This window comes from Liolophura sinensis, chromosome 3 (assembly GCF_032854445.1).
Source record: "Liolophura sinensis isolate JHLJ2023 chromosome 3, CUHK_Ljap_v2, whole genome shotgun sequence".
Lineage (NCBI taxonomy): Eukaryota > Metazoa > Mollusca > Polyplacophora > Chitonida > Chitonidae > Liolophura > Liolophura sinensis.
In genome coordinates this window covers 21,038,450-21,066,448 of record NC_088297.1, presented here as the reverse complement: position 1 = coordinate 21,066,448, position 27,999 = coordinate 21,038,450, and the positions used below count along the sequence as shown (strand labels likewise).

Genomic DNA, 27,999 nt, shown 5'->3' with positions numbered 1-27,999 from the left:
TAGCATCAGAGATGGTTTGGGTTTGAGATTATTTACCAGCGCACTGACACGGAAGTGACGACAAACTTTCAGACGAATGAAAATAATCATTTCCTGTCATCATTGAAGACATTTTCCCACCTTTCGGAAGCCTTTGCTCGGCGACAGAGTTTTATCTTGTCGTGAGTATATTTTCCAGCATGTTATGTTTCACAGTGGCTTAAATGCTGTAAAACCTTGAATTTTATCAGTAAGTGTGCCGATAAATGGGCCCTCCGCAATGTCAATGCAGGAATTTGATATTTTACTTGGAGACAGTGTCAGTGGTAACAGTGTTTGCTGTTTGTTTGGACAGACTTACGACAGGGTGTAGTAAATTTGAGGTTGCTGTTCATCGTTTGCTGGGCTCCCGCTCCTTAGATGTCTCTAATTAAACTGTTGTCATATCCTCTGCCCACTTTACAAATTAGATTCTTACTTGACTGGGCTGTTGTAAAGACTAGGTTGATCCCTGGGTCAGTCAATGAGCCCCTCAGATATTCATTTGTGACAACTGGTTCTGCAGTGAATTGACGTCACTCTGCCATGTGACAGCAACATCAACTTTAAAATTTCCCATTACCAGATTACTACCTACTGCAGTTGTTTGAGAATAAATGAATGTGTATGCCTTAACATAACATCGTTATCTGTCTACATGATAGTGGTAATGTTCGAGTTACTGGGAAGAAAGAATTGAATATTGAAATAAGCAACACCAGTGGCATTTTACACTTCGCTTTACCACACTTGCCAGAACAGAGCAAATTAACAAATTGACAATCAGTTGTAGAGAGTGTTCTTCGAAGTTTTAAGGCTGGAGTTGCTTTCTACGACTTTTAAAAATGCAACATTTCACAGTAGTTTAAACTTTCTTCTTGTACTTGGTATTTTCAGTTTCTCCACGTTTTTTTGCTACAAAATACTGTGAATGGGAATACAATGTGTACTGTAGAGTTTCAATGAAATGTATGTATGTATGCTTTGGTTTGATGGTATACTTTCACTAAAATGATATTTATGGTAGCAGATATGCCACCGCTAGGTTAAGTCATGGGTCAGCAAGTGAAATAAACACCCAGCTCCATGAGATCTCACAACATTTCTGCTAAATAAAATGATAACGTGCGAATATGGCCTATGAGTTATGACCGGATTGTCCAAGATGACTCAGACTTGTATATGTACAGTATAGTCTGCCATACCCTATTTTTACATGTCAGCAATTCTTGTACATGGTCCTCTATTTAAGAAATTGTAAGGTGTTTATACACTGTACAGTTTGCATAATCAGTGACAGTATGTAAAACACCAATAAAATAAAAAAAATATAGTTTTTGCCTGAATGAGCATGACTGATGAATGCTTCTGGATCTCACAAACACATCAGAATTCCAGATGAAAACTTGATCTGTAGAATACTAAATTAATGGACACTGATCTCAATGTTAATATGATCAACAGTGATGTCAGTATTAAAGTGATCAACATTGATCTCGATATTAAAGTGATCGACACTGATCTTAATATTAATGTGATCAATGCTGATCTCGATATTAATGTGATCGACACTTATTTCGATATTAAACTGGTAAATAGTGATCTAAATATTAAAGTGATCGACAGTGACCTCACTATTAATGGGATGGACAGTGATCTCATTATTAGTGTGATCAACAGTGATTGTAGTAATAATGTGATCAACAGTGATTTCAATATTAATGTTATGGACAGTGATCTCAACATTAAAGTGATTGACAGTGATCTCAGTATTAATGTGATGGACAGTGATCCAAATAATGATGTGATCAAGAGTGATCTCAATATTAATGCGATAGACAGTGATCTCAACATTAAAATAATCAACAGTGATCTCAATGTTAAAGTGATCAACAGTGATCTCAGTATTAATGCGATGGACAGTGATTCCAATAATAATGTGATCAACAGTGATCTAAGTATTAAAGTGATCGACAGTGATCTCAGTATTAATGTGATTGACTGTGATTTCAATATTTAAGTAATCGACAGTGACCTCTATATTAAAGTGATCAACAGTAATGGCTTGTGTGGTTTTATATGAAGGTATTTTGACTGCCTGCATGTTTGCTTTCCACCAGTATATGTCGAATGTCACTTGTTTCATAAGTTTGCCAAAGGTTTGTGGTTTATTGCAGGCATCCGGTTTCCTCCACCCTTAAAACTGGCCACTGTTAAATAACTGTCAAAGTGTGGCAGTAAACAGATAAACACTTTATACAGGCTCCTGTAATTGAATTGGCAGTCTTATTAAGGGCAATCCTGACAGACAAAGCCTTGGAATCATTAAACTATTGAACTGTTGGCATAATCAGTAAAACTTTGCTATATCCACACTTCATATGTACATCCAACATGTGTTTGTGTTAAAGTGACCTGGATGTAGCTCCAGAAACAGCTTATTGATTTTTGATGAAGCTCTGGGCGGCCATAGTACACATGTATTGGTTGTCTTGTAGTGTAGTGTCCTAAGTTACACGTATATATTAGCCTTGTCAGGTAAATGGATAGTCTATATATATCGTTAATGTTTTAATATGCTATTCTTCTGTCACAAGGAGAGTTCTGTGACATGCTCACCAAGGGTGGAATGCAGATAATGTTTTTATGTATACCCAGTACTCACAATGGATGATCAAATAATACATAGACTAATTCTTCAACCTATTCGCATGTTTGCAAGGTGTGTATTCAAGCATATTCTGAAGGCATTATTCTGCACAGACTAATGTAATTATAGTCTTTGTAAAGCCCTAGTTTTGTCTCCGATATCACATTAAAAAGGTGAATAAATCACACAGATTCCATGCAAAAGGGTTGGGTAATCAGGGTATATATTTATGTATGTATATATATATTATATATTAATCAGTTGGAAGACCTGGTATACATTTGGTTGGGTGTTGTCTTTACCTTTAGGGGCCTCTGTGACTCAGTTGGTTAGCGAGCTAGCACAGCGTAATGACCCATAAGCCTCTCACCAATGCGGTCACTGTGAGTTCAAGTCCAGCTCACGCTGACTTCCATACGTGGGAAGGTCTGCCAGCAACCATGCCAGTGGATGGTCGTGTGTTTCCTCCAGGCTCTACCCGGTTTCCTCCCACCATGATGCTGGCCGCGGTCATATAAGTGAAACATTCTTGAGTGCGGTGTAAAACACCAGTCTAGTAGGTAAACCTTTATACGAGGATCCTCTCACCAAAGCGGTCCCCGCCAGCTCAAGTCTGTTTTGTTTTTTCATGTTTTTTTTCAGTCCTAGTTTGCTAGTGTGAAGCAGAACCTTGAGTCATTGTTATGTCAGAATTGATTGTTGCAAAATGTTAACAATGTATCAGTTCCACTTCCTGCTGTATTGTTCATTCTGGTTTAAGGTGGCGTCATTATGATGTGACAGGAAAGGAATGATTAACAACAATAAAATGTCTAGGGTGCTGAATTCGGCCATTTGCCACATCCCATTGTCTTCTATGGTGAATGTTTGTGTGTTTATTTGATTGGTATTTTATTAAGCCATAATACATTTGTCACTTAAGCCCTGTCCAGACTATCCAACATCGATCAACATTTGTTGACTTAACAGCATGCTGTTGAGGTAAGTTAGGTGTCTCGTCCACACTACAATCAGATAGGTCAACATTGTCCTGTTGTTGTATGTTTGGCTTTGTTTTTTTTATCAAACTTTTGATAAATTGGAGTGAAATTTCCATCTTTCTCTCCAATGCATGAGACAAAAAGATTTTATTTTGTCCCTGTCTTTGTATTCTTTAGAGAGAGTGTTTACATGCAAGGTTATTTTACATTCTCCTGTATCAATGAAACTGTTTCATCGTGAGACCGGTTTCTCTGTTTTGCCTTTGGTGCCTTCATTTTGCCCAGGTCACGTGCACAGTGCACCAGGATATGTCATGTGTAATTTTATAGCTGTGTATAGAGATGTAAAATACCAATCAAATAAATAATATTAGGAATTGAGCTTGAATAAGATATTAGGTGTTTAGGTGTACGTGCAAGTAACTTCTGTGGCATGATCATGGTCTTGTCTGAAGGTGATGAACGAAGTAGGTATATAAAAGTAAAAATGTTGCCTGTGAAATGACCTAAAGTTTAGCATGTTTAAAGTGACACATTTTTCTTCATTCGGATTGATTAATCCACCTCATAGAGCAACGTAAGAGTATTTTTTTGTGAAGTACGTACATCACAAAATCTTTGGGAAGAAGAACTCTAGTATTGCTTACAAAAGAAATTATTTTCAAACATTTATGCACTCCTGAAAGTGCATTTATACATACCAAACTTAAGTTGAAATACAGTAGGCTTTTTTTAGTTAATTTCAGGAATGTAGCTTTAATAATAAATGCTGGAAATATCAGTCATTTGTCTTCAATACATTCGTATCAAGAACCCAGTATCGTTATTATGAAAGAAAATCAAGGTAATTTCTTTAGTCTGATATGCCAGGAAGCCTCTAGAAATTTGACAACAGTATATTCTTTTCTCTTTTTTTTTAAAGCTTAAATGTAAAATGCACATATTTGTTGCCCTAATAAGCTAACACTTAAAACCAGAAGGCGGTCATTTGATCAAGTCGGAGACAGATTGAGACATTTGTGCAAACGTTAATAAAGGCTCTCGAAAGACAACGCCAAGCTGCAGGTTGCCATGACAACTCATTAGTTATTTACGAGGTATTTCAGTTCTCCAGTTTTGCTTGTATAGCCTCCGGGCAGAAACGCATGGTTGACCATGTTTATTTTATTATCAGCTCGCTGTGTTTATTTCTTGGATGCCGGGCGCTCTAATCAACAGGGAATAATGAACATATTAATCCTGTGGGCAGCTAGGATGAGGTTATTACCTTGTCATCATTGTGTCATGATTATGGGGTCTTTGTGTTAGTGTTGTAATTATATAACTTTCTGTTGTCATTATGGGGTCTGCATTATATGCTTATAGGGTCTTACTGTTATAATTTTGGGATCTTTGTGTTATTGTTATGTAATTGTTATGTTATGAATGATTATGTGTTGTTTTTGTTTTTGCATTATGATTATAGGGTCTTAGTGAATCACTTCCAGTTAAACTTTATGGAGTAAAATGTACTAAAACTTGTACAACATAGAGAGTAAAACCAGAGCAATGATGACAGTGTGGTAGATGTACAGCATAGAGAGTAAAACCAGAACAATGATGACATTGTGATAGACATACAGCATACAGAGTAAAACCAGAGCAATGATGACAGTGTTATAGATGTACAACATAGAGAACAAAACCAGAGCAGTGACGACAGTCTGATAGACGTACAGCATAGAGAGTAAAACCAGAGCAATGATGACAGTGTGATAGACGTACAGCATAGAGTAAAACCAGAGCAATGATGACAGCCTGATAGACGTACAACATAGAGAGTAAAACCAGAGCAATGATGACAGTATGATAGACGTACAGCATAGAGAGTAAAACCAGAGCAATGATGACAGTGTGATAGACGTACAACATAGAGAACAAAACCAGAGCAGTGACGACAGTCTGATAGACATACAACATACAGAGTAAAACCAGAGCAATGATGACAGTGTGATAGACGTACAGCATAGAGAACAAAACCAGAGCAGTGACGACAGTCTGATAGACATACAACATAGAGAGTAAAACCAGAGCAATGATGACAGTGTGATAGACGTACAGCATAGAGTAAAACCAGAGCAATGATGACAGTGTGATAGACGTACAACATAGAGAGTAAAACCGGAGCAATGATGACAGTGTGATAGACATACAGCATACAGAGTAAAACCAGAGCAGTGATGACAGTGTGATAGACGTACAGCATAGAGAGTAAAACCAGAGCAATGATGACAGTGTGATAGACGTACAACATAGAGAACAAAACCAGAGCAGTGACGACAGTCTGATAGACGTACAACATAGAGAGTAAAAGCAGAGCAATGATGACAGTCTGATAGACGTACAACATAGAGAACAAAACCAGAGCAGTGACGACAGTCTGATAGACGTACAACATAGAGAGTAAAACCAGAGCAATGATGACAGTGTGATAGACGTACAGCATAGAGAGTAAAACCCGAGCAATGATGACAGTGTGATAGACATACAGCATACAGAGTAAAACCAGAGCAATGATGACAGTCTGATAGACGTACAACAGAGAGGGTAAAACCAGAGCAATGATGACAGTGTGATAGACATACAGCATACAGAGTAAAACCAGAGCAGTGATGACATTGTGATAGACGTACAACAGAGAGAGTAAAACCAGAGCAATGATGACAGTGTGATAGAAGTACAGCACAGAGAGTAAAACCAGAGCAGAGATGACATTGTGATAGACGTACAACAGAGAGAGTAAAACCAGAGCAATGATGACATTGTGATGGAAGTACAGCATAGAGAGTAAAACCAGAGCAATGATGACAGTGTGATAGACGTACAACATAGAGAGTAAAACGGGTGTTCATATTTATATGAATAAGGGGCATGTGTGTTATGATTGTGCAGTCTGTGTTTATATGATTATGGGGTCTGAGTGTTAATTTGATTATGGGGTCTGTGTGTCATGATTGTGCAGTCTGTGCTGGACTTGAACTCACAGCGACCCCATTGGTGAGAGGCTCCTGGGTCATTACGCTGCGCTAGCGCGCTAACCAACTGAGCCACGGAGGCCCCTGCAATCTATTAGACGTCACTGGTTTAATAAAATACTCAAAATGCTGTGTTGACAACATATTTGACATACAAAAACATTAAAGCAATGTAAGCACTGCAAAACTAAGGTTTAAAATTGGTGTGCCCTTGGCTTTGGAATATACACAGTATATGTAGGTGTTAACAGCTGTCGTTTTTTTATAAGAGTACAAATGGAGTTGTTAATGGCATAATCTGAAATGTAGTCAGAATTGGACTAAGCACTTATCGTTTTTTGTAGAAAGTACACACTTTTGATTTGATCCCACAGTAATCTGGGTAGGTGAGAAAACCTTTAATGAAACAGTTGGCATCTTCAACATGCAAAGCTGACTGTTGTTACCATGGTTACAGCCCGTTTAGAAGGATAATTTACAAGTGGTTGCATTCTTGTTGAGGTGTGATTTGAGCTTGTCTGGAGCTTTAGCAGAGCATGTTTACAGCAAGAGACGTGGTTTTACTGCGCAGTACCTGCATTCATCTATATACAGTAATACAACCCCCCTAAAATTTTGTCCACATAAGTGCACTTTTAGAGGCAAATAAATGTCACAAAATATTTTTTTTGATGCTGAATCTTACAATTTTCCCTTAGTATATCATCCCATTTTCCAAGTAAACCTCAAAACACTTTTCTAAAGCCAATATAACTCTCAGGATCTGGAAAAATGGGCAAGTTAGTCGGGGACAAAATTTATGATCATTTGGGGTACACGGTTGCGTCTCTGCTGTACAACAGTTTGAAAACAAAAAATGAAAAACAACCATTAAAATTTAAATGAATGGAAATGGTATAAAGCATTGGGAAATTTCCTGTTTGGTTTAAATGTTTTTAATAAATCAAGGTTGGTTTATATTAAAGTGAAAGATGAAGTTTATATGGTTATTTGTGAATCTGACTTTTGTACACACTGTTTGTGCAGAATTCTTTGACACCTTGCTTGGAAAAATAACCCTAAACATTAGCTTTGTCTTCTAGAAAACAGTCATAAACTTCCTCTTTTGAAAACAATCCTAGGCAAACATAAACTTTAACAAAGCCTTACACTCTAAGCTCTGCCTTCAAATCATGCCTTCTTCTAGAGACTTTTACAACCTTTAATACAGTTAATCGAGCACCTATTTTCTAATCCAGCACATTTGCAATCGATCTATTGCCTTGATATCTGATTTATTGTCTAACCCAGCACCTCTACATCAGATTTACATTTGATCCACTGCCTATACATTTTATTCAGTGCTTATACATTGGATCCAGTGCCTTTACATTTGATCCAGTGCCTTTACATTTGACATTTGATCCAGTACCTTTACATTTGATCCAGTGCCGTGACATCTTGTCCCTGATATTGTCCCTGAATTGTTGCCTTTACTATGGATCCATGGCCTTTATGTTTGATCTTCTGCCACTTTTACATCTGATCTACTGTCTTGGCATCTTTGTATCTGATCTCCTGTCTTTACATCTGATCTCCTGTCTTTACATCTGATCTCCTGTCTTTACATTTGATATACTGTCTTTGCATCTTTGTATCTGATCTCCTGTCTTTGCATCTGATCTCCTGTCTTTACATTTGATATACTGTCTTTGCATCTTTGCATCTGATCTCCTGTCTTTGCATCTGATCTCCTGTCTTTGCATCTGATCTACTGTCTTTGCATCTGATCTCCTGTCTTTGCATCTGATCTACTGTCTTTGCATCTTTGCATCTGATCTCCTGTCTTTGCATCTGATCTACTGTCTTTACATCTTTGCATCTGATCTCCTGTGTTTGTATCTGGTCTACTGTCTTTGCCTCTTTGCATCTGATCTACTGTCTTTGCATCTGATCTCCTGTCTTTGCATCTGATCTACTGCCTTTGCATCTTTGCATCTGATTTGTCTTTGCATCTGGTCTACTGTCTTTGCATCTTTGCATCTGATCTACTGTCTTTGCATCTGATCTACTATCTTTGCATCTGATCTACTGTCTTTGCATTTTTGCATCTGATCTACTGTCTTTGCATCTGATCTTCTGTCTTTGCATCTCATCTCTTGCCTGTACATCTAATCTACTGTCTTTACATCTAATCTGTGACCTTTACATCTGATCAGCTATCTAATCTATGACCTTTACATCAGTTTACATCTGTTATCTAACCCGGCACCTTTACATCTGATCCATCGTTTTTAGGTCTCGTCTTTTGCCTTTACATCAAATGTATGACCTTAACACCTAATGTATGACCTTTACATCTGTTGTCTAATCCAGCACCTTAGCATCTGATCCATTGGACTTACATCTGATCTATTGTCTTTACATCTGATCTACTCCCTTTACATATGGTCTACTGCCTTACACGATGTGAATACTCATTTCACTCAGTCGCCTACAACATACCATCCAAAAGGTTGTAACGGTTGATTGCTTCACTTGTCATGATTCCGTCTTATTTTCGAACTTTATAAATTTACCGTAAATTTTTGGGTGGTTTGTGAGGTATCATTTTTGGGAATTGTACACAGCTAGTGTATGAATATCTTTTTTGACGCATATATTTACATCTGATTTTCTGCCTTTACAGCTGATGTTCTGCCTTTATTTCTAATCTACTGTCTTTACATCTGATCTACTGCCTTTGCATCTGATTTGTTGCCTTTACATCTGACCTATTACCATTACATCTCATCCATTGCCTTTACATCAAATCAACTGCCTTTACATCTGATCTGCCCTTACATGTGATCTACTGCCTTTACATCTGATCTACTGCCTTTAGGTCTGATCTTCTGAATTTACATCTGATCTATTGCCTGTACCTCTGATCTGTTGCCTTTACATCTGATCCACTGCCCTTGCAGCTGATCTACTGTCTTTACATCTGATCTTCTGCCTTTACGTCTGATCTACTGTCTTTACATCTGATCTGTTGTCTTTACATGAGATCTGTTTTTCTCATCCAACTCATTTACATGTACATGTACACATCCATACCCGGCACCTTTTTCACTTAATCCATCGCCTTAATGTGTAACCTTCGTGCTTAAACGCTTGAAGCTGCCAGTGGAGCCAATCACTTCATTCATTACTGATCAATGAGTCCCTCTCAGCCAGTTCTTGATGGTATAAAACCTAATTACAACCCTCAGGTCCTCCCTGATAACCCACCCTCAAGACTCTTGAAATAGACGCAGTGCGGGCCACTTCTCCCTGACGTCTTACATTTGCGTGATGCACCCACTGTGACAGTTTCTTACAGAAGCCTGGAGGAACTATGTTTTTAGGAGGGTGTCAGGAATCAATAATCTATTTCTGTCCCACGTACATTTCCTGGTCCATTGCCATTCCGGTATAAGCCAGTTTTAGCCGCGACAGTGAGGCTGAATTTAGATGAAGCATGGTCTATTTTTACACTTCCCATCCTGACTGGTAGAATCTGATTATGGTAAACTCAGCCTCCTATAAAGTGATCTATGAAGCCAGGCATATGCTCTCATAAACAGTGTGATGCGAGGGGTAGGGCATTGATTTGGCTTCCAGGACAAATAATGTGCCTTCCCTGTATTGAGTTAACTTAACAAGGTTCATGCAAGTTTGGAGTGTTTATTTAATATAATTATGTGTCTTGTATCATCAAGTCAGCTAGTTAGGCCAGTTAGGCTGTTTGTTTTAATAGTCAGGTCAATCAGTCAGTCATTTGATCTTGTCTGTCAGTCCTTCATTCACTCACTCGATCTTGTCAGTTTGTCAGTCTGTCACTTGTTCATTTAGTCAGTGTGTCGATATTGTGAGTTAGTTGTTCATGTCAATCAGTCAGTCGATTTTTCAGTCAGTCAGTCATTCGATTTTGTCAGTCAGTCGATCTTGTGAGTCAGTCAATCTTGTCAGTAAGTGAGTCAGTTGATCTTGTCGGTCAGTCAGTCAGTCATTCCATCTTGTCAGTCAGTCAGTCATTCCATCTTGTCAGTCAGTCAGTCAGTCCATCTTGTCAGTCAATCATTCCATCTTGTCAGTCAGTCATTCCATCTTGTCAGTCATTCCATCTTGTCAGTCAGTCGGCCAGTCAGTCATTCCATCTTGTCAGTCAGTCGGCCAGTCAGTCATTCCATCTTGTCAGTCAGTCAGTCATTCCATCTTGTCAGTCAGTCAGTCATTCCATCTTGTCAGTCATTCCATCTTGTCAGTCATTCCATCTTGTCAGTCAGTCGGCCAGTCAGTCATTCCATCTTGTCAGTCAGTCATTCCATCTTGTCAGTCAGTCAGTCAGTCATTCCATCTTGTCAGTCAGTCAGTCATTCCATCTTGTCAGTCGGTCAGTCATTCCATCTTGTCAGTCAGTCATTCCATCTTGTCAGTCAGTCAGCCAGTTTATACATAGATCTGTTGGTTTTTAAGCAAGTTAATCAGATAGGCTGCCACTAGTGTCAACTGTTTAGCTGGCCAGTCCACCAGCCAGCTGGCCATTCTGCCAGCCAGACAGACAGACAGACACTCAGTCAGACAGTCAGTAAGTCAGTCTATCTAAATCAGGTTTAGAATTGTAAGCGAAATCAAATTTGATGTAAATGAAAGGGCAATCAAATAAATGTGCTTGCAAAGGAGTAACGAATTGAGACCATCATGTGATATAATTTGTTGTGTACATGTGATGCAATTTGTTGTGTACATGTGCTACAATTTGTTGTGTACATGTGCTGCAATTTGTTGTGTACATGTGCTACCATTTGTGTACATGTGCTACCATTTGGTGTGTACATGTGATACAATTTGTTGTGTAGATGTGATGCAATTTGTTGTGTACATGTGATGCAATTTGTTGTGTACATGTGCTACAATTTGTGTACATGTGCTACAACTTGTGTACATGTGCTACAACTTGTGTAGATGTGATACAATTTGTTGTGTAGATGTGATGCAATTTGTTGTGTACGTGTGATGCAATTTGTTTTGTGTATAAGTTTGCAGTGGTTATTATAAAATCACTACAAATTTGCATGTATCTGTATACCGATTATGATTAATATGATTCTAATAACTAAAAAAATGCAATAGCTCAGTTCTTAACCCACCTCTTAACATCTCTATACGGGCTATTTGTACGTGTGCATAGATATCATATATTATGTGCGTGAAAAAAAAACAGTAGTAGACTACACACAATTGGAAATCAGGGACTGAAAGTAATACGTTTTTATCTGTGTTTGGATCTCGGGTATTTGCGCAGATAAGCCATTGTACATTGTATTTTGTTCTCCCATCAGTAAAGTCGGAAGAGATGTGTCACATGACATCGTGGGAAATAATTAGAGGTAGAGAAAATATATTGGTTATTGTGGAAACAAGTCGATATGTGGTCTGACGAGCTGCTTCTGCCGTACATTTTCTAAATAGCAGGCTTTGTTTGTGTTTGCCGTTACTAATGTGACAGTCCTAATGACATCATATTTAATATTTAGTGCTGCCTCACTAAAACAGTACTGAATTCAGTGGATGAAATGTATTTGAATATTAATAGGCAGAGGCTTTTTTTTTAAATGTTGCTGTGAGACTCTCCCTCTAATTTTTTTTTTTTTTGAGCAATTCTAATTTTTATACACATTTTTTTTAGAAAAACTTCTGAGTTTAGCGCAGATGAGTATAAAAATTACAAAACTATGACCTGTATGAGATGGTTCCCTGTTTTTTATTTTAATGCCTGTCACATCACTGACTATTACTGGAAATACAGCCCCAAGTCAACATTTAAATTATAACCACAATATTTATTTAGACTGTGAACTGTGCAACTCCAAATCTTCATTTCTCTGATAACTAATGACAAGGGATCTTCTCACCAATGCGGTTGCTCTGAGTTCAAATCTAGCTCTTGCTGGATTCTTCTCTTCTGCAGAGGAAACCAGGCAAAGCCCAGGGGAAGCTCACAACCATTCACGGGTTGCTGGCTGACCATCCCACATACGCTTGTAAATTTCCCCTGGGCTTTGCCCGGTTTCCCCCTACCATAATGCTGGGCACTTTTGTGTAAGTGAAATATTCTTTAGTATGAAGTACAACCCCCATAAGATAAATAGATAAATGAATTCTAAAACATGTACATTTATTTTTACTTGTATAAATCCTGCTGATGTTGCAACATGTACTGCGAGATGGTCGCTGGTTGTTTATGTGAACTTTGAACTTATCATGTAGTGTGATGTTCTCTATGATATAGTTACCCTATCAAAGCCTGAGATTAGCAATTATCAATACTTGGCGAATGACCATTGGTGTTTTCAATTTTCCCGTGGTATTGGCCATCAACCACTCTTGCCACGCTGTTGTTATGGATGCTGTGTGTTTATATTCGACGTTCAATCAATGCCTTCAGCCTGCCACACCAGAGATGTGTTGGTAAGGTAACTAAACACTAGACCTGTCACGAAATGATACGAGTACCTCAGCCTGGAGAGCTTCTCGCGAGGTTGTCCGTGCCCCCAGAAGTAATTGGATATCGGTCTGTCTTAATGACGCCCTTTTGGCCAGCATTGCCTTGACAGAAAATTTGTCGATTTCTCTCGAAGCAAAAAAAAAAAAAAAAATTGAGTTGTGTGTGGGGCTTTTTGGGTAAGATAACCCACCATGGTGTAGGCACAGTACACAAGCATTGATCTTGGAGTGTGGAAGCTTTCAAGAAATGAGATTTTCACTTGCTGACAGCCATATTAAATTTATAACCATGGACATGGCGACAGTTGTGTTTATTGGTCTGTTTACATTTTGGTTCCATTATAAAAATGTCTTACATTTTGGTTCCATTATAAAAATGTCTTGTGACGTGGATGGACGTTCAGTTCCAACCTTCGTTAACTGACACTTTGTGTACAGCTGGCGAAGCTTCTCCCACCAACGACCTTCGATCTGCTCCATGTCCCTCCCTTTCCTTCCTGAAGGCTACAGGGCTAAATTAATGCCTTGATTAGATCTGCTGGATTTGGGGAGTATTGGCGATGAACTGTGTTGTCCATCAGAAGCACATGTGCCGTAGCGTGTGCTTGGTGCTCAATGGACCGCAGGCAGAGTATGTTTTTGGCGTTCAGTGGACCGCGTGCAGAGATATATGTGTAAGCAGACTAATACATTCTGAGCTACATGGAAGATGGACAGGTGAGGTGATGGTTCAGTGGCCTGATGCTAAGTTAATATGAATGGGAACTTTGGTCAGATCTGTGTGGTTTGATTTGTATTCATAGTTTCAAGCACTCAGATTCCTCGTAAGGAACAGGAGGTGATAAATAGCGTGGAGGTACATGTAAATGGTTGAATCTGATTTTTGCCGATTGATAAAGTACTACAGGTTATTGAAACTATCATATCTGAAGGCTAAATACCTTCTGATTACCTTTTTTTAACCTAAAAGCAATGTTTTTTCATGTTTTATGCTAATGTCATCTTCCTTGCTTATCTCACCTATGTTAAATTGGCTTTGTTTTCGCCCCTAGTACCATAGTCACGTGACCAAAGAATTTGCTAATGATTGGCTTATAGCAGCTATAACATCACTACAAAACTATGAATGAAGTTCATAGGTGTTTTGAACTGGTCTCAAGGATTTTCTGCTGACCGGGTAAGTGTATATACACTCACTGTATAAGGGTCGTCTGGATTATGGAGTGAAAAGAAACTGGATATGCTGAGGGTGAGAGCCAGCAATTCACACCCCACCAGACACCAGATCAACATCTTTGGTCAAAGGCTAGGCGTTAACTGTATTCACTGTCATGTATTCTCTAACATATGAGATTTGTGTGATTAAACAGGTATTAAACAGAAAATACCAATGTGTGTATGGACAAGCGAATTTAAACAGTTTAATAACTAGAGTTGTAGCATGTATGTGTTGATTCAAAGTCCGAGACTTAGCTTTAGGTGTGGCTCTTTTTCCCACTGGAAACTAGGTATAGTGATTTTTGAGATTAACTCTGCTTTATAATTATCCATATTAAGTATGGCAGATAACTTTTTTGAATCAAAAAATTACTCTTAATCATCAGAATAACCAGGCCTGAATTTGTAACAGTGTTTGTGAGAATGAGCTGGTCTGGCTGACTTTTCAGCTTATTCTAAGCTCTGTGCGACAGTAAGTACACAAAGGTGATAGATTTTTCCAGTTCCCCGGATGAGGAATCCATCGACCATGCCAACATTTGATGTATAGAATTTGTAACAATGTTGTCTTGTGCTACTCTAACATTGCCTTGTTACACTGCTACTTGTTTGTGCAACGTGTATATAGGTTTATATCCTCTTCTCTGCCTTGCACTGGGTAGCCAGTGCCGAACTGGGGCTGGCACAGCCTGCCTGAGGCATATTGAACCGTCCACTGTTGTATTGAACCGCACAAAGGATGTAAACATTTACCAACATGACTTGATTTGGCCGTGGTTTTGTGGCTTTGCTTGATTCATCAGACTTATGCTCTGCCATTCACTGTTGTGTGTCTGGATAAGCGGATGCTCAGGGAGACAAGCCTTTGAGGAGGAGGGTATCATATTCTGTTGTATGGGCAACGTCCACAACTGTGAGCAATTAGTGCTGAACCGTGAACCGTGATGGTATTGTTGAACTGCTCTTGTGACAGAGCCAAAACTGAACTGCACTGAACTGTGAACCTTGACAGGTAGTGCTGAATCAGAAGGTTGAACTATTCCAATGATTGAGCCAGAACTGAACTGAACTGTGAACCTTGACAGCTAGTGTTGAATTTTCACTGTGCACAATTCCATGGGAGATGTACATGAACCATGAACCATAATGAGAAGGTTGAACCATTCCAATGATTGAGCCAGAACTGAACTGAACTGTGAACCTTGACAGCTAGTGTTGAATTTTCACTGTGCACAATTCCATGGGAGATGTACATGAGCCATGAACCATATTGAGAAGATGGAACTGTTCTTGTGAGCCAATACTGACTGAACTGTGAACTATGACAGCCTATGTTGAACTGAAAGATAAATGTATACCCAAACTGAGATCATATACGTGTACATACATACATGTAGATGTATATTGTGGAGTATGTATGTCTGAACTGTGAATGGTTTTGTGTACACTACAGTGAATTGTAAACTTCACAATATTCTCTGTTATACATACAGAAAGTATTCCGTTGGACATTCTTTTTGGAGTAGTGATTTGGCTATCCCATATTGTACAGCACATGTAAACCTACATGTATTTTAATACCTGAAGACTGATTGACCATAGATTATTCTCTCTCCTGGGATTGCTCCACACATGCTGTGTTGATTCAGCATAGATGTACGTCATCCAAAGTGTTAAGTGAAAATGGTTGCTTTCTTAGCACTGTTAATTAACAGGTACATGTGCTGGTCGCAAAGCCATAAACATGTTCATGGCATTGTGGTGTTGAGATTCTCCTTGAAGACAAAAGGCTTGTTGGATCATCTTACGCCCAGCTGTTAAAACCCTGCGAGCATAGATCTACCGAAGCAGGGTTTACTGTCAAAACTTTATTTATGGTACGACTACAAAGCCTTTATGGTAATTCTCCAGGACATAATTAGTCAGCTATGTGAGGATCAAAGTGTAGAAGTCGTCTCACCTGTGACAGACCGGAAGTTAACATTTAGGCTCATGTTGTGGATCATTCGAGATTCATGCAAGATCTTGGAAACCTGAAAAACCTTTAAATTGAATACCCTAAATGACCTAAAATATCACCCTCAAAAACCCATTTGTAGAGGCAAATAAACATCACAAAATATTATTTTTGGTGCTGAAAACATCCAGTATATTCCAGTAGAATATCACCCCATGTTCCAAGCAAACCTCAGAACACCGTTTTTTTAGACTCAGAATCTCAGAATTTAGGAAAAATGGGCAAGTTAATCACGTACGAAAATTATGGTTGTTTAGGGTAATCAACCTGAACTAATGTACTGCTCATTGGGGTGGGGAAGTTTTTTTTGAAGTCATTTTCAGCATATGTTAAATTTCTAAATGGACAGCTGTGTGTGTGTGTGTGTGTGTGTGTGAAAGGCTGAAAATTCAGCTAATTAATGTCATTTTGTATAGCTTCAACCTTGTATATAAAGGGTAGCAAATTTATTTAAAGTAGCCTGGAAAAGCTATGAAAAAAAACGTATAATTTGAAATTGTTACAGTGTACGAATAAGGTGCAAGAAGCGAGCTGTCCTGTAAAAGATTTTCTCGGCTGTAATTTGGGAGCCAGACCAGGGAATGATTGCAGCAACTGTTAGCGTACTATGCTCACGTCATGTGGCTCATGAGCTACTTGTTTGAATGCATCTGATGTGCATATGCACGACCACCTCTGTCTTATACCCTCATTTACGAAAAAATTCCACCAGGGTCATGGAATAATTACCCAGGGCAGAGTAATTTTACAGAGTGCAGCTGTGAGAGTGTCAATAACGGCAGTATCGTTACAGGCATTTTTTTTTTTGTTCTCTTTTAGACTTCCTCTCTTCTGCTTTACTTTTTTTTTTCAATTTTTTTGTCTATATTGCATAATGATACGGTGATGAAGATGTTGGCAGATAACGTGGCGCCAGCCTGCCATCTGTTTGCACAGCCTTGGATACTCTTGACTGAATATATTGGCCTGGCCTCTGACAGATCCCATGTTATGTCTGGCCACAAAGCCACTGAGTTATGCTAATCTGACGGTACTTCGGCAATCTCATATACAATCTTTATATACGTATATAAGCATGTATATGTACGTCGCCTCATCTCTATTTGCCTGTATCAACAAGCATATTTTTCATCCTCTTAATATCAGGGAACAGAATTAATGTTTTTTAACAACTGAACAGGTGTTCCGCTGAAACATTGAGGTCTTAGATCATCGTGATATGACTGAAAATTGTAAAATATGACGTAAAACTACCAAGCATGCATACAAGCACTCAAGTTGTACAAATGCCTATTGCATCCATGAGGCTATACTGTATCTGCATTGTTGCAGCATTTGCATATATGTTTTAATTGCTTCATTGATGCCCACTGAGATTGAGCAAAAAAAATCCCCCCCCCCCCCAAGAAAAAATACAAATAACCTGTGCATTTTGTATTGACACAAATTTCAGGGTGAATGTAGTTATACGTGTATCCTTGATAATGTTATCTCCATATTGAAATAACCTTACAGGTTAATGCTCATATTCCAGATGACATGCACAGATGCTCTTGGATAGGACGTTTCCAGTAATACAAGTTTTTAAATTCCCTTTTAATAATTTGGAAAATAGGCCTTGCCAGGCGTGATGAAAACACTCAGTATGCAGGTGTAGAGTTTATACTGTTCATGTAGGATTCAAGCATTAGAAGGTACATGCACTTGTATGCCTGATACATTTATAGTTATACCAAGTTTCTTCATAGACTGAAACAATGGCTTGTGCTGGCAAAGTGCAATCATTATACACATATGACTGTTTTATTTCTGAACGGCATGACCTGTGCGAGTATAGAATGTGTTTCTATATATATATATGTATATAGATAGAAGTAGACCTTCTCACACTACTACAGCGATTCATGGCTCATTCTACTGCTGAGCCCGCAGCTGATACAGGATTCAACAGCACCCTATGTGCTCCCCTCAAGGACATGATATGAGGATTATGATTTACATGGCGTAGTGTGAAATCATTTGTAATCGCCGTGGTCATCTGTAATTATCGTCTGTATCGCAGGATTTTAATACCAGTGTCAAGTGTGTTCCATGTCAGAGTATCTGAAGACTGCAGTCCAGCCACATTTCATCATTAACTCTGTGCGTGTTTGTGCAGCGTTGCCATTCCCATTTGTGTATAATAGTGGCTGTACGGATCGGAGTAGGCCTTCTTGTATAAGTGACAGGATAACCCCGCCCACTTGATCCGGGCTTCATGTATTACTTTTGTCACCAGTTTTCGACGCGCTCTCTAAGAATACATGTACATTGGTATTGCTGTGATATCATTGACTCCAATCCACATGTGTACAGTGATATGACTGACTCCCAGTCCACATGGGTATAGTGATATGATTGACTCCCAATCCACATGGGTAGAGTGATATGATTGACTCCCAGTCCACATGGGTACAGTGATATGATTGACTCCAAATCTACATGGGTAGAGTGATATGATTGACTCCCAATCTACTTGGGTAGAGTGATACGATTGACTCCCAATCTACATGGGTGCAGTGATACAATTGACTCCCAATCTACATGGGTAGAGTGATACGATTGACTCCCAATCTACATGGGTAGAGTGATACGATTGACTCCCAATCTACACGGGTAGAGTGATATGATTGACTTCCAATCTACTTGGTAGAGTGATATGATTGACTCCAATCTACTTGGGTGCAGTGATATGATTGACTCCCAATCTACATGGGTAGAGTGATATGATTGACTCCTAATCCACATGTGTACAGTGATATGATTGACTCCCAATCCACATGGGTAGAGTGATACGATTGACTCCAAATCTACATGGGTAGAGTGATATGATTGACTCCCAATCTACTTGGGTAGAGTCATACGATTGGACTCCCAATCTACATGGGTGCAGTGATACGATTGACTCCCAATCTACATGGGTAGAGTGATACGATTGACTCCCAATCTACACGGGTAGAGTGATACGATTGACTCCCAATCTACACGGGTAGAGTGATATGATTGACTTCCAATCTACTTGGGTAGAGTGATACGATTGACTCCCAATCTATATGGGTGCAGTGATAGGATTGACTCCCAATCTGCTTGGGTAGAGTGATAGGATTGGCTCCCAATCTACTTGGGTAGAGTGATATGATTGACTCCCAATCTATATGGGTGCAGTGATAGGATTGACTCCCAATCTACATGGGTAGAGTGATACAATTGACTCCCAATCTACATGGGTACATTGATACGATTGACTCCCCATACACATGTATACAGTGATATGGTTGACTCCAGTCCACATTAGTACAGTCATATGATTGACTCCCAATGTTGTTGTTTGCTGTCTGATGACTGGATAAACTCTTCCATGCTCCTTTCAGATTTTGGGAATAGAGCAAGTGAAACCCCATGGGCTAAACCTTCGAAAATCGACATAACTGAGTCCCCAGCAGCAACGTTTCACCTTCCATTAAATCTCCCACTCTGGAGAGGTGCTGTGGTAGGAGTTATTTGTCTGATGAGATCATAGCTGCTATGTTGCACCAGCATGTGGTAGTGTTCCTTGGTGCCAGACAAATCACACTTTTTTGAAAGACTAACAGTAATTTAGAGACGCAGCTGTAATAATAGGTCTATAGGGGCAGCGAGGGTCATTATACCCATATGGTCATTGTCCACATGGCATGCAGCCTCTTCTAGCAGACACGATACCTCCTCAGATTCCATTTGGAACTCGAGTACATGGACTCTTTCTGAGAGCTACTTAACATAAAGATCCTCAGGTGCATGGAGACAGGTTAATGAGTTGTAGCGTACCTTTATCGGTAGGCAGTTTATCACTTGTGCTTTGGACAAACATGGCAGAAGGAGATCCACAGGTAATTCTCTTTACATATGTGAGTATATCTGCTCATCAGTGGCTGTATATCCAGAGTTAATCTCAGATATATGTCTCACCTGTGTAGGTACAGGTATCACCTTCATCCTCTGCTTCTATGTGGCTGTAGCTGATATATTCAGGTTTCAAACCAAATGCACGTTATTGACATGTACATGTACTCTGTAAATGATTTGATTGGTGTTCTACGCAGCACTGAAGAATATTTCACGTATACAATGGCGGCCAGCATTATGGTGGGAAGAAACCGGGCAGAGTCACAGGGGTAAACCCACAACCATCCGCAGGTTGCTGGCAGACCTTCCCAATTATGGGTGGAGAGGAAGCTAGCATGAGCTGGACTTGAACTCACAGCGACCGCATTGGTGAGAGGCTTCTGGGTCATTACGCTGCGCTAACCAACTGAACCATGGAGGCCCCTGTGAGATATGTGATGAATGAAAACTAGAGTGGCACATATGACATCATGCTTGTGTTTAAACCGTTAACATGTTTTGTCACTTTACACTTTTTAAAATGGTACAGTTAATAGTCACAAAAAACCTATATACATGTATATGTACAGACATGTATCAGATCTGTGGCTCCTTAGAGCACTAATTGTTAAGTACAATGTTAAACCTCAAGCACTCACTCCCGCCTTAGAGTAATATCACTCAAATTTCACATTTCACTGTTGCATTGCGGGGGGGGGGGGGGGGGGGGGATTTTTCTCATACCATTAGGGAAGATGTTTAGAATATGTGCATGAGATATGAAATATCCTTAATAATCCTGTATATGTCAGTTGCAGTTATTGCAGATAGGATACTTGAGGACTTGCATGCCCTGTTACTGTATAAACTTTCATTTTTATATGCATAATAGCCCCAAGGACCCCCCCCCCCCATGCCCCCAAACATTTTTATTTACATGTAGAATAGTTTTACACCCTGTCACAGGACAGTTTGGTGGGTAGCATTTGTAGTCACAGGACATTTTGGTGTGTAACATTTGTACGACACAGGACAGGCTTGGTGTGTAATGTTTGTAGCCACAGGACAGTTGTGTAACATTTGTAGTCACAGGACATTTTGGTGTGTAACATTTGTAGTCACAGGACAGTTTGGTGTGTAACATTAGTAGTCACAGAACAGCTTGGTGTGTAACATTAGTAGTCACAGGGCAGTTTAGTGTGTAACATATATAGCCACAGGACAGCTTGGTGTGTAACATTTGTAGTCACAGGACAGTTTGTTGTGTAACATTTGTAGACACAGGACAGCTTGGTGTGTAACATTTGTAGTCACAGGACAGTTTGTTTTGTAACATTTGTAATCATGGGACAGTTTGTTGTGTAACATTTGTAGTCTCAGGACAGTTTGTTGTGTAACATTTGTAATCACAGGACAGCTTAGTGTATAACATTTGTATGCACAGGACAGCTTGGTGTGTAATGTTAGAAGTCACAGGACAGTTTGATGTGTAATGTTAGATGTCACAGGACAGTTTGTTGTATAACATTTGTAGGCACATGACAGCTTGGTGTGTAATGTTAGATGTCACAGGACAGTTTGTTGTGTAACATTTGTAGTCACAGGACAGTTTGTTGTGTAACATTTGTAGTCACAGGACAGCTTTGTGTATAACATTTGTAGGCACAGGACAGCTTGGTGTTTAATGTTAGAAGTCACAGGACAGTTTGATGTGTAACATCTATATTTTATACGTTGGAGACTACATGTTTCTGGTTCTGCCTATGGATTCATCCCGTTGGAAATCTTGACTACAATAACTTCCTTTTTGATGGTGATATTATAGACAAAGCATACATCTAGCACCAGTATTGTTGTATTTCACCTGAAGTTTACCGTTTTCAGAGGCCTTTCAATAATAAATAAAAAAACCAAACTTCACAAAAACTTTCAGGAGGCCCTGTAAAGTGGTGAATCAATTAGAATCAAGCAAAATGTGTCACCATAGAAATACTAAAACTTCAGGTGAAAAACAGCCATACATGGAAAAGGTCACTGGTATAAGCTTATCAGAAGGTCAGTTTAATGTTTAGGCTATTCGGAGAAAAGGGATAACATTGAATATAACTTGTCGAGAGCTGACAATTCGTGATATCCCATCCCCAGCATACACTGTGTGTTTGTAGCGCACCGAAAAAACAGTGTACTTGCTCAGTTGGTACTTTAAACCGTTGAATTCTATTCTACTGGAGTAAATCAATATCTGATAGAGTTGGCCATCGTCAGGTCGTTTTTATGCTTTACAAACAATTAAGCAGACATCTGATAGGCACATGAAGTTAACTACTGTAGAATAAATGCAAGTGATCGTTGAGTATTGTCTCATGAAGGTAGAATGTTTCTTTGTAGAGGTGATGTTGCCTTTGGAGTGCGTGGTCATTGTACATCATGTTTTGTGGAACATCTGTGACAGTGTACTGACAAATGGAACCAAGAAGCACTCTATTAGGTGTAATAATAAAAAACAGTCATCATTCAGTATGTTTGCGGAAGACAACCCTATTGTTGTTGTTGTTCTAATCGAAGAACTCATTTGGTTTCGGATCTGATTTTTTTGTTATGTACGGCCTGATATTGTTGACGCAGAAGTTCTGTCATTTGGTAATGGGTCTACTCGTTACTCCCACAGATTGGCATACTATCTACTTGTAGATCTATAATGGAAAGTCATGTGCACAGCTACTTGTGTGTGTTAATTGGATTTTATACAGGAAGTAGTTGAACATTATGCAGGAAAGAAATAATGTTTTCCCTGAAATTGCAGTGGGTGGCGATCGATGGCCGTACTTGTCAGCTGTGGTGTGTTTGCGTTTAGAAGTGATCTTCATGCTGAAGTATGTCCAGTGCTTGCGTCATGTGCAAATAAACCTCATTTTCCTGTTCAAAATGTGTTTCCCGTCCTGTGAGAAAGCATCTTAAAGCTTCACTATCGTTAAAAGAAGGTGTTTACTGACTGAATAATTGTTCTGTTGAAATACTGTGAATGACCTAATAGTTCTGTTGAAATACTGTGAATGACCTAATAGTTCTGTTGAAAAACTGTGAATTACCTAATAGTTCTGTTGAAATACTGTGAATTACCTAATAGTTCTGTTGAAATACTTTGAATGACCTAATAGTTCTGTTGAAATACTGTGAATGACCTAATAGTTCTGTTGAAATACTGTGAATGACCTAATAGTTCTGTTGAAAAACTGTGAATGACCTAATAGTTCTGTTGAAATACTGTGAATGACCTAATAGTTCTGTTGAAATACTTTGAATGACCTAATAGTTCTGTTGAAATACTTTGAATGACCTAATAGTTCTGTTGAAATACTGTGAATGACCTAATAGTTCAGTTGAAATACTTTGAATGACCTAATAGTTCTGTTGAAATACTGTGAATGACCTAATAGTTCTGTTGAAATACTGTGAATGACCTAATAGTTCTGTTGAAATACTGTGAATGGCCAAATATTTTGCCCCCAAAAGGTACGTACCCTAAATGACCTAAAATTTCACCCACAAATGTCACAAAATATTGTGTTTCATGCTGAAACTTACAATTTTCCAGTAGAATATCATCCCATGTTCCAAGCAAACCACAAAACATCTTTCTAAACTCACTAAAACTCTGAGAATCGGGGGGAAAATGGGCAAGTTTGTCACGGACGAAATTTAGGGTCATTTAGGCTATTTATAGGTAAATGTCATAAAATTTAGCTTTGGTGTTGAACCTTGTATTTTCCCACTAGGAATAACAGAGTACCTCTCCAACAAGCCAGGTTTTCCCACTAGGAGTAACAGTGTACGGTGTACCTCTCCATCAAACCGGGTTTTCCCACTAGGAGTAACAGTGTACCTCTAAAAAACACCTGAAGAAATCTTTCTAAAAATAGTACCCTAATTATTCAACCTTTTCAACGGCCTCCGCATCCAATATTTCAAAACCTTTTGGAACAACCACTGAATGGGGTGCCGAGAGCTGATTTTATAATACAGTTTTATGAAGCTTGCATCTTTAGTGACACAAACAAATCATTTTAGCATGATTTTGGTCATGGGCGGAATTTTTGTTTGGGCAGTTCTAGCAAATTGTAATTACTATTTAGCTGATCATTCTTCTACATGTTTCTCAGAATACTTATTGAAAAAAAAAAAAAAAAAAGAAAGAAAGAAAAAAAAGCAATCAGCAACTATTTTTTATTGCGGCAAATGTTGCATTATACTTGCACATATATGTGTGTACACATTGTGTTCTTCATTTTTAATATATTAGTGATCTGAGTGATTATAGCTTCAACCCTACTGGCTTTGTTAACATTTTTCCATGCAACGATACACATATTTGTTAGCATTGCAAGTGCCATCACAGCTGTACCCCAATTCTTCTGATTTTTGGGACATCTGATCTGCTTTTGTTTTTTTTATAGCCAATACACGTTATTATAACTGGAATACACAGTTTCTCTGTTTTTAATTTTCAGTCCATCTAATGAACAACATATACATTTCTTTACTTTTCAGGTATAATCAGGTAGAAAAATGTCATTTTTGGCTTTCCCCCAGAATGATTTTTTCATTATATTTAAAACCATTCTCTTCCTTTTATTGTACTTTAATTCTTCAGCCTTTTTAACCACCACTGCAGCCAATATTTTGAAACATTTTGAGAGAGCTATGGGATTTAGAGAAATAATCTGCCGAGTTTTATAAACCTTGCATCGTTATCAACATTAGCAAATCATTTTTGGTTTTATTTCCATAATACATGAATCCATAAATTCTACTGAAGAAAGCGCTTTAGTGGTTGAAAAGGTTGAAGATTCCAATACCTTTTCGTGCGTTCTTTAAATCTCAAGATGTTTGTTGAATATGGCATGGCCTTTTCCTTTAACTTTGGTACATGTACAATGCATCAGTGCCCTGAATACTCTGTCTGGTAGCATTCTAATTGATGTGTTCAATTACCGCGTTCTTATTTTATTTCCTCCAGTCAGATTCTAAGAAGGAAGAAATGACGGAAGTGGACTGTGCAGCGAATCTCAACGAATTCATTAACACAGGGCGGACAGGTCGACGGAATGCTGTGCCCGACATACTGGACGATAAGCTTAGCAAAGTCGGGACGGGAAATTTAGCCTTTGATATGGAAAAATTACAATGCTCAGGTAAGCACAGACTGTGTTTTGATTGATGACATACTTCTCACAGCACATGTGGTGCCACCTATGCTTTATTTAAGTACCGTACATCACTGCCATCACTAGATAAGTTTGACCTTTGGAATCCGTGAAATACTTGGGGTCATGTTTAGGCTTAACCTTATCACTAATGGTTCCATCAGCATTCATCAATAAAAATGGTTTACATGCACATGTAGATATTTCTTGAAATCATGATGGCCTACTTTAGATTATAAAGAAGGTGCTTATATATACATCCAGTATTGATAAATTCAAAGGTCACAACAGCATTTTTTTTTTCAGGGCTTCCTCTTTGGCCTTATGTGCAAAGGTCTGCAATAATTAAACTTGGTGTAGCCTTAAGCAGGTGAATTAACACGGTAACAGAGGCTGATGCTTTTAATGTCATTGTTAAAATAGAGTTTTGCCTTTTTGTTATTACATATATCATTGTTTCATTTTCACTATCACTTTCAGACGCCCCATCAGAGTCAACGTCTAACAATTCATCATCACCCTCAGCGGGTGCGGAGGGCGGAGCAGACACTGGGAACTCTCAGGGGACATAGCAATGTCACGAGACACTGGTGTCGGTCTCTGAGGAGAAACTCCTATTGTGCCTAACTCAGCTGTGATGATCCAAGTGTTTTAGAGTACTTAAGTTCTGACTTAATTCAGGTTGAAGTCCACCCCTTGTTGGCACATATAGTTGTTCAGCAGAGGAACTATTGCAATGGCCCTGTTATGGAGATCTTCTGCAGCGGAGATTTGTTTTCTAGCTATCTTGCTAGGGCAGGAGACTGGTGAAAAGTGAGAATGTGGAAACTAAAAACATTGCTGGCACCCTCGTGGAATTGTGCCCCTTTTTGTTTAGTTAATAGGACTGCGTTTCCATGGAAATAGAGGAGCAGCCTGCAGGTTTGGCACATCATTGCACATGGCTTTTAGTTGATTACTGTGTAACATGTGGGAGCCAAGTATAATGCACAGTACAATGATAAACAAGTAGGAGCCTACCTTGATAGGTTGGGCCTTGGATTGGAGAATATATTAACACAGGAACTACAGACTGGTTATCTGAGTCTGAATGTTGACCATCAAAGGTCAGTGTTCAGAGGTCAGTTATTCAAGTCGATCAGTTATGTGTGGAGAAAAGTGCCGCCATCTCCACAAGTTTTATCACTTAAGGGAGATAATCCAGTGCTTTGGATTGGTGCCAACATGCTGTTGTTTTTAAACATGCTTTTTCATGATTGTCTCCCATTATTAACTGAGTTTGTCTTTATTACTATAAAATATCTCAAGGTGAATCTACGAAGAAAAAAGTTGAAGTGGAAATAAACTTTTTTTTGTAAATTTGTATGTAACTTACGGCAGATACTGTTTCTACAGATACAGCCTAAGGAACATGATGGTCTTGTTTTATGCACCGGATGAGTTGTACATGTAATTTATGGTTTTCCCCATTTGAATAGTCAATCATTAAATGTGCATGTAGTTTATTTTTTTACATTGCTCGGCTTTGATGTCTTGCCTCATGTTGTCATGCTAATGTGTAAACCCATCATGTATGACAACATTTTTTCACATTTTCTGTTCATTAAAATGTCAGTGAATGTTTTCAGCTTAAAGTACTTACAAGGAAAATGTGTATTTTGCAGCCAAAAGCAGCATTCTCCTAAATATGCAGAAAAAGACTTGAACAAAATTTATTTTCAGTACACCTGCTTGTATGCTGTAATATTTTTCAACCTGCAGAACCTATTCCTCAAATGGACTGATTCAGATGTGTTTTGTTACACCATGGAAAAGGCCACTGGGCTAGTCCACTCTGGTGTAAAAGGTGGTTACTTGTGTATCCCCCACCCTCATGAAATGTACAGCATTTGACCTAAATTTTAACTTTTTCTTCTGTTCTTGAGTGATTTTCCACCATATAGATCCAATTAAGAATTTTTTTTTGTGAAGTTCACTCTTGGCAAAAAATTTAATCTTGTCATCCAAAGGTTCATTTTAAGGACTTTATGTTCATCTGAAATTTGAACATACCTAATTGTTGGTGAAATACAGTAATTTTAAAGAATGACTAATATATGTTTGTACAAATTTGTACATTTCTGTTATTTTGTTTTCTTTAATTAAAGGGAAAAGAATTGTCAATGTGTGTTACATGTAATTTGTGTTTTGTAACAGTGTGAAACTATTATTGATTTTGTGTGTGTGTTAAAATAGACTTCATGAAAAGTAGTGACTGAATCTCGTCAGGAAAAATTTGCTTTATTATCTCCTGTGGACATGATGAAGTTTTGATCACCAATTTACCGGAATGGTTTAAACAAAAAATTGCAAAATTTGAATAATATCTGGATCTCATTGAATTGCAAGCACAGTTTTGCTTGAGCTACATGTACGAAAAATACCTGGATAGTCATGAATACATATGGATATCTCAGTCATGAAAATTGGCATAAAGAAGTCATGA

At 38.6% G+C, this 27,999-nt stretch overlaps 1 protein-coding gene across 1 annotated transcript; it reads left to right on the top strand.

Annotated features, from left to right (window-relative positions):
- Window positions 1-44: 44 nt before the first annotated feature.
- On the top strand, window positions 45-27,677 carry LOC135463787 (cAMP-dependent protein kinase inhibitor gamma-like). The gene is made up of 3 exons (XM_064741220.1): window positions 45-161; window positions 25,328-25,502; window positions 25,995-27,677. The coding sequence occupies exons 2-3, from the start codon at window positions 25,349-25,351 to the stop codon at window positions 26,084-26,086; spliced, it is 246 nt and encodes an 81-aa protein (XP_064597290.1). The 5' UTR covers window positions 45-161; window positions 25,328-25,348; the 3' UTR covers window positions 26,087-27,677.
- Window positions 27,678-27,999: the final 322 nt, after the last annotated feature.

Bases quoted from the DNA above. Each gene is read 5' to 3' on its own strand.
- LOC135463787 (XM_064741220.1), top strand. From the start codon at position 25,349: ATGACGGAAGTGGACTGTGCAGCGAATCTCAACGAATTCATTAACACA. The intron at 25,503-25,994 runs GTAAGCACAGAC...TATCACTTTCAG, and splicing joins GGAAAAATTACAATGCTCAG to ACGCCCCATCAGAGTCAACG.